Source organism: Helianthus annuus, chromosome 12 (genome assembly GCF_002127325.2).
Source record: "Helianthus annuus cultivar XRQ/B chromosome 12, HanXRQr2.0-SUNRISE, whole genome shotgun sequence".
Taxonomy (NCBI): Eukaryota; Viridiplantae; Streptophyta; class Magnoliopsida; order Asterales; family Asteraceae; genus Helianthus; species Helianthus annuus.
The window spans coordinates 52882504-52891000 of record NC_035444.2 but is presented as its reverse complement, the minus strand read 5'-3'; the positions used below and the strand labels follow the sequence as shown (position 1 = coordinate 52891000).

Here is an 8497-nt window from a genome sequence, read left to right as displayed (position 1 = left end):
ATAAATTTTATAACCTACACATGTACACAAACATATATAGTTTAATAATTAGGGGTGTTACAAGTCTACCCCCCTTAAAAGGATTTCGTCCTCGAAATCGGGATACGTACCGAATAAGGAAGGATATAAGCGTTTCATTTCTTCTTTGGACTCCTAAGTGGTGTCCGATCCTTTTCAGTGTTCCCATTTAACTTTAACATGATTGATTTCTTTATTCCTTAAGCTTTTAACCTTTCGATCAAGAATTTCGATAGGCTTTACGACATAATTCAGTTTATCATCAACTTCAATGTCGTTATAGCTTATATAAGCCGTTTCATCAGCTATGCACTTTCGTAGATAAGAAACATGGAAAGTGCTATGTATACTACGCAACTCTTCTGGCAATTCAAGTCGGTAAGCTACCTTACCCACACGCTCTAAGATTTTAAATGGCCCAATAAATCTCGGACTCAGTTTTCCCCGTTTTCGGAATCGAATAACCACTTTCCACGGAGATACTTTAAGCATAACCATATCACCCACCTGAAATTCAATTGGTCTTCGTCTTTTATCTGCATAGGACTTCTGCCGATCTTGAGCCGCTTTTAAATGAGCCCGAATCAGTTCGATATTTTCATTAGTGATCCTGACTACATCTTTGTGAGCTAATTCTCGCGGACCCACTTCGCCCCAGCGCACCAGGGTTCGACACTTTCTGCCATAAAGCATTTCATAGGGGGCCATTCCAATACTGGAATGGTAGCTGTTATTATATGAAAATTCATCTAGTGGTAGATAGATATCCCAGCTACTGCCAAAATCGATAATACATGTTCGTAGCATATCTTCGAGTGTCTGAATAGTTCTTTCACTCTGCCCATCGGTCTGCGGATGATATGCGGTACTAATGAATAATTTAGTACCCATCTCTTCTTGAAAATCGCGCCAAAAGCTTGAAGTAAAGCGCGTATCTCTATTTGATACGATAGACACCGGTACTCATGACGAGAGATAATTTCGTTTGTGTATACTTCCGACATCTTCTCGGAAGTGTATGTTTCCCGAATTGGAATAAATTGGTCAATCTGTCAACTACTACCCATATAGCATCAAATCCGCGTGATGTTCTTGATAGCTTAGTTAACAAATCCATAGTAATGTGCTCCCACTTCCACACCGGAATATCTAACGGCTGAAGTTTACCGTAAGGCTTCTGGTGTTCTGCCTTTACTTGTAAGCAAGTTAAGCATTTTTCCACATACTTCGTGATGTCTCGCTTCATTCCGGGCCACCAATAATTTTGTTTCAAGTCTTTGTACATTTTGGTAGCTCCCGGATGAATAGAATAGCAAGACTTGTAGGCTTCGTCAAGAAGAAGAGTTTTAACATTACAAGTGTTTGGAACCCAAATTCAATCGAAGCGGGTTTTCAATCCATTACTATTATCCTGTAAGTCTTTAAGCTGACCCACTATTCTTTCCTTTTTCAAATTTTCTTCTTTTACAGCTTCAGTTTGCGCCTCTTTGATTCATTCAAGTAAACCTGAGGTCACTACTAACTGCATCGACTGCACCCGAATAGGTAAATATTCTTCTTTCCTACTCAGTGCATCTGCAACTATGTTGGCTTTTCCAGGATGATAATGAATTTCACAATCATAATCCTTCACCATCTCTAACCAACGCCGTTGTCTCATATTTAACTCCTTTTGATCAAAGAAGTACTTGAGACTTTTATGGTAAGTGAAAATAGTACATTTCACACCATATAAGTAATGCCTCCATATTTTTAATGCAAAGACTACTGCCGCCAATTCCAGATCATGTGTCGGATACTTCTTTTCATGAATCTTTAATTGTCTTGAAGCTTACGTGATTACCTTTCCTCGCTGCATAAGTACACACCCAAGACCAAGCTGGGATGCGTCAGAATAAATGACTATGTCTTCAGTCCCATCTGGTAATATTAATACAGGGGCACTGGTCAATTTTTCTTTAAGGATACGGAAGGCATCTTCTTGTGTACTACCCCATACAAATTTTTCATCTTTACGGGTCAACTTAGTTAATGGCGTTGCAATCTTGGAGAAATCTTGTATAAATCTCCGGTAATGACCCGCAAGACCTAGAAAACTCCTAATCTCTGATGGATTCTTTGGAGGTTTCCATTTAGTCATAGCTTCTATTTTGGACGGATCTACCGACACTCCATCGGCACTAATCCTAGAAACTGTACCTCACGCTGCCAAAAGGCACATTTTGAAAACTTTGCTTAAAGTCTTTCACGCCTAAGCGTTTCAAGTACTTCATGCAAGTGACATTCATGATCCGCTTCGCTTTTTAAATACACAAGAACATCGTCGATAAAAACAATTACCGACTTATCCAACATTGGCTTACAGACGCGGTTCATAAGATCCAAGAAAGCCGCAGGAGCATTAGTTAATCCGAAAGACATTACTAGAAACTCGTAATGTCCATAACGCGTTCGGAATGTTGTTTTCGTTATATCTTCTTCTTTTACCTTCAACTGATGATAACCCGATCTTAAGTCGATCTTTGAAAACCAACTCACGCCTTGAGTTGATCGAACAATTCGTCGATCCTAGGAAGCGGATATCGATTCTTTACCGTGAGTTTATTTAACTCCTGGTAATCAATACACATCCTCATACTTCCGTTTTTCTAAACTTCACAAATAATACTGGCGCTCCCCACGGAGAAACGGTTTGTCGAATAAATCCTTTGTCTAAAAGGTCTTGTAATTGCGACAGCAATTCTTGTAGTTCCGATGGAGCTAATCGATAAGGAGCCTTGGCTACCGGTTTCGCGCCCGGGACTAATTCGATGCCAAACTCCACCTCACGTTCCGGTGATAAACCCGGTAGATTTTCTGGAAAAACATCTTCGAATTCCCGTACAACTGTTACGTCTTTGATTTCCGGAGCCTCTTTTGTTGAATCATGTATGTAAGCCATATACGCCTTACATCCATGTCGAACCAGCTTGCAAGCTTTAATGAAAGAACAAATTCTGGGGCTGTAGCTTTTCTCCCCATAAATAGTAACATGTTTTCCGCTTGGAGACATTAGTTGTATCTCTTTACGGTTACATATTACTTTCGCGTGATATCGAGCTAGCTAATCCATCCCAATTACCACTTGAAATTCTCCCATTGACATGGGAATTAAGTCGACGAAATACTCTTCATCGTCAATGCTCAGTTTGCAATTCCAACACATATCACAAACAATAAAACTTTTATTATCACCTATTTCTACTTCTAGTGGTATAGGTAACTTTGTTAATGTGAATGTAGGGTGTTGAATAAATCGATGTGATATAAAAGATCTATATGCACCCGTATCAAATAAAATTCATGTTGGAATCGAATTTACAAGAAATATACCTGAAACAACATCAGGTTCAGTTTTAGCTTCATTGGCCGTCATGTGGAAAGATCTAGCCTTTGCTTTCTGGGCATCAGGCTTTGCATCAGTGGCATCTTTGGTTCCAACTAACTCCGGGCACTCAGACTTTTTGTGTCCCGGTTTGTAACATTTATAGCATACCGACACCTTTCCTGGGCAATTTGCAACCACATGTCCCACTTTGCCGCAAGTAGGACATGGTTTGTTTTTAAAATAGCATTCGCCCTTATGATTCTTTCCATAAATTTTGCATTGAGGTGTTCCCCCTTTTTCAGCGCCTTTCTTAGGAGCTTCATTTAGCATTTGTTTCTTTGCGGGGATTGGATTTTTCTCAAATGCTCTCCTCTCACCCCTATCAACCTGCTTTTTCAACTCAATCTCTCTTTCACGTGCGGCATTCACTATTTCAGTAAGATGCACATATTTTGAAGGAGTCATGAACTCCCTATACTCCGCACTCAACATGTTGTAGTAATAATAGATTTTTTGTTCTTCATTCTGAACCAGCTCATCACAAAACCTGAGCTTATCTAGAAAGATTCCCGTAATCTTCTCTATCGACTCACCACTATGCCTTAGCTGAATAAACTCTTCTTTCATCCTATTGATTACAGCTTTCGGGCTATAGTGTCTAAGGAACGGAGTTTTGAATTCTTCCCACGTCATAGTTCTCGTGGCTTCAATTCCTTGTTTCTTTTTTAGATTATCCCACCAATCCTTAGCTTGACCTCTTAACTGACCGGTTCGGTACATCATAATGGGTCCTTTTGAATACCCCTTCAATGTCGCTAATCCATCGTTGACAAACGATCGAATCAACTTCACCATGATAGAACAGGGGTTTGCATGCCATAAATTTATTATATGGACATGCTTTTGATTTACCCGTGTCTTTCTTTTCATTCATCTTATCGTCTATTACCGATAAGAGCGCGGTTTGTAGTCTATCGATGAACTGCGGTAGACTAGCTTCTAAGGCTTTTCCGACTTCCTCGGAAATGGTAGCTTTCCTCTCCTCAGTTACACGAGATGTTGATTCTTTCCCGGTTTCACCGGCCATTTCTTTAACTGAAATGTTCACAATAGTTAATCAATAACTATTTACTTCATTTCCATCTTGTTACATGGAAATTTATGTTACACATACTTAATCGCAAGTAATGTGCTGTTTCTTTTTAGGTTTGGTCAAGTACATATCTTGCCTCACCTTTCTCACTTAGTGTATTTCCCGGGTTCGAGCATAATAGTACACTCCTCCCATACACTTTTGTATCATTTACATCATCTAAATCTATAAATCTAAATTCATTTATAAGTAACTCTTACCGGATGTCTTGATCAAGCTTTGAACCGAACACACTTTGTCTTAACGAGGCTCTGATACCAACTTGTAAGAACCTTAAAATCTTTTGATAATTTATATGATATATATTGCGTTCAAAGTGCCGTTTTTACAAAACATTAACAAAACGCCATTTACATTGATGTTAGAACCTTCAAACAACATTATTATAGTTATTACACATAAGTTTCATAACAAAAGAAACTATCGTATTAGCGGAAGCTTTCTAAGTTGCGTGTTCGGTCCTTGTACTAGCTTGATCTTCATCCGATCCATTCCATGAATTACCTAGTCATCAAAAACACTCAAACTTATTAGTTATGAATGCTAAAATACGTCTATATGAGTTTATATGCACAAAACAGAAATCAGCAACAAAAATTTAGCATTGGTGACCCGTCGCGCGGCGCGACGGGATGAATGCTTCGGTGTCGCGTGATGCGACAAGAGTCGTGGGCCGCGATGATGTTTAACCTTCGGCGTCACGTGACGCGAGCCCTACATTTTGATAGAATGTGCAGTTTTGAAACCTGCACATTCCCAGCTCAAACCCATTTTACTAAAATGTTCATAACTTCTTCGTTTCTAGTCCGATTTGGGCCACGTTTCCTTCTACATGACCGTAATCAGGTTATCTATAACATGGAATCAAAATCCCATATTATGATTTGCAACTTTCTTAACTTTATACTATCCGAATTCATAAATTCTAACAAGTTATATTGACCCGTTTCTAAATTTGAACTATAACTTTCTCTTATAATCTTATATCGGCTACAATTAATACAACTCAACATACTTATATTTACGACACATTTTGTGAAAGACTTAAGTGTCGTTTTCAAAGTACTTATTTTATAATCGATTCATTTCACTTAATAAGCGACATCCATCGCTTTAATTTACCAAAGTTTAATACTTTGGAGATTTTGACCCGTTTGATTTCTATAGCGAAATCCATCGACTTTTTACAAACAAACACGTAGTATTAGAGTCAATTTGACCCGTTTAGTTTAAACTTTCGAGTGGAATCCACCACTTCCCTCACTTCTATATTCCTGAAATTCCTACTTATTCTTGTTTGGATACTACAAACGAAATCCTTCGTTTTAGTATTATCCAACATTATAACGCATTACTTATCATTCAACAATTAAACGTAAAAGTGCTAAGCAAGATATTACGAAGCGAATAGCCACGTACCTTTAGCGCTTTCTTTTAAGTGGGTATCCGTTCCGCCTTGCCCACTTGATGATCCACCCAAATCACCTATATGATTTGATTCGAATATATTGTTTAGAACTCGTGGTTAATATTCGATATTTCATACGCTTGTTTAGTCAATTAAACGATTATTTCACATTTTTCAAGTAATTCAATTCTTTCAAGCATTTTATCAAACATCTAGTGTGCATACTTAGCATTCAAACACTATCATGTTCATGATTAATAACTTTAACCATGTTTAAGCATAGTTATTCAATTCATATATCAAGAACACTTCAATCACACTAGAATTTGCATTATAACCATCAATCAACATCCAATATCACAAGACTACATGAATTCTTCACAAAAACCCATATACCCTTATATGACAATTAGTGAAACTCATGAATTATGATATAAATGAATCAATCCATAGTCTAATACTCATTCCTAGACTTGTATTCATCATAATTTAGCAATAACCTTCATCAATTCACCATAAATTTCTGATTACTAGAATTCAAGAATCATCAAAACATCTTCATATATCAAAATTAAGCATACCTTTTGATATACTAAGTATGAGGATCACTTATTTAGCCTTGAATCACCTTCAATTTGGTTTTGATTCTTTGATTTTGAGTGAAATTGTGAGATTAGGGTTTTGGAAGAGATGGAGTTCGCTGTTGATGTCTTAATCGAACAGCACCACACACACAAGTGTGTGGTTTCATATTTATCTAGTGTTTTATTTAAAAAAAAAACATCTTTCCAAATTGGCACAATTGATCCCTTCTTGTTTTTAAGTTAATACAATGGTTAGAATTCTTGGATTTTCCCATCTTTTCTATTAAGATTTTTAACTAGGTTAATTATTCCTAGTTCAATTCTTATTGTTTTTATTATAAATTTTATAACCTACACATGTACACAAACATATATAGTTTAATAATTAGGGGTGTTAAAATTGTGCACGATTTCCGTAGGAACTATGATTAAAGTTTTTAATAGGATTTAATATTCTACGAATCTTTATATGCGTAAGGTGAGATATTGTCGGTCCGTCTTTATTGTTAGATTTCTAGGGTTTGGTACTTCCTAAGAATATCATCTTAGTGTACCTTTCATTATTTGCTTACCGAGTTAAATCAGTTTTCGTAGGTGCCTTTGATTTTCAACTGTGAGGTAGTTAGTCACATTAGGGCGCTTTTCTAGATAATTAGGTAATCGTAGGGGAGTCTAATCAACCGGTAGTCTTAACCGCCTTTTAGAGTTCCATAGGTATCTTCCTAAGAAGGATCGGGGTCCTGTTCGTTTCTCTTAGGGTTTAGCATTTAAAGATCCCGGTTCCATAACACATTAGCATCCGATAGAAACTATACGATATCAATTGGGATTCCAACCTAGGTAGTTATTCGTCACCCCTGATCTCAATCTCGTCTTAAGTTGCGTTAATTGCAATTTAGGATTTTAGTACCCCCCTTCCCCTCAAAATATAAAATCATTCACGTCGTGTCAGTTTGTCAAGTCTATAGAGTCTAGTAACGTAATTAGAGAGTCTCGTGGGTTCGATACTCGAACTTACATAAGTTATACTACATTGACCGGTACACTTGCCGGTTGTGTGGTCTAGGTTAGAGAGTCTTAGTTTTATAAATTTAAAGCTTAGCGTGTCTGATTTAGGGTTAATTTGTTTAGACCACTTTTAGCACATCAAGTTTTTTGGCGCCATTGCTGGGGACTCTTTGGCAATTGTGTTAATTACTCTGTTTAGACTTGCTTGAATCTCATACGTGCTAATTGTTTGTATATTGAGTCGTAGATGTCTAGTTTGTCCGTGTCTTTTTTTTTTCTTGAGTCTTGTAAATATGTGTGAAATTTGTGGAGGACCCCATTTTACAGTTAAATGCCCACAATATGAGGGGTCCTTTGTAGATTATTATACTAACCCCTTTGTGCAGCCACAACCATATCCTTCGCAGGGGTATTCCACATATCAGTATGACGACCCGTATCAGCAGCCATATCAAGCAAAAAATAACCTATCCTTTGAAGAGATGCTTCGTTAGCTAAAGGAGGCGAGAATTGAATTAGCAAAAATAAGGAGAAGAATGAATGCACCAAAAGCACAGGTAGAACTGGAGACCACAATGAACGTCTCAGTCCCACCTCCGGTTCAGCAGGATGAACAAGAAGAGAATACGGGTAAGTTCATAATTGATTTTTCGGGCTGTAATGAAGAGATAGATGCGCAACTGGCTACATATAAGAGATGGAAGGGAGAAAATCCAGAGGAAGAAGAAGAATAAGAAGAAGAGAACAAAGTGCAGCCATAACAACAGCCGACGACTGGCTATACATATGATGCGGAAGGTAACTACCTTGGTTACATCCTTTCTAGTGGAGAATTAATCCCAACATTTCCAGAACCAGGGAAAGAGCTGCCATGTGAGGATTGGTCATACGAAGAGATTACTCCAGTCACAGAGACGAAAATGGATGATGAAGTCCCATCTCTGGTACCGCAGGTTGCT

At 37.7% G+C, this 8497-nt stretch overlaps 1 protein-coding gene across 1 annotated transcript; it reads right to left on the bottom strand.

Annotated features, from left to right (window-relative positions):
* Positions 1-3358: 3358 nt before the first annotated feature.
* LOC110892888 lies at positions 3359-7988 on the bottom strand. The gene is made up of 3 exons (XM_022140024.1): positions 7913-7988; positions 4298-4480; positions 3359-4200 (listed from the first exon to the last, which is right to left on the bottom strand). Exons 1-3 carry the CDS (start codon positions 7986-7988, stop codon positions 3359-3361), a joined length of 1101 nt encoding a protein of 366 aa, XP_021995716.1.
* Between the last annotated feature and the right edge of the window lie 509 nt (positions 7989-8497).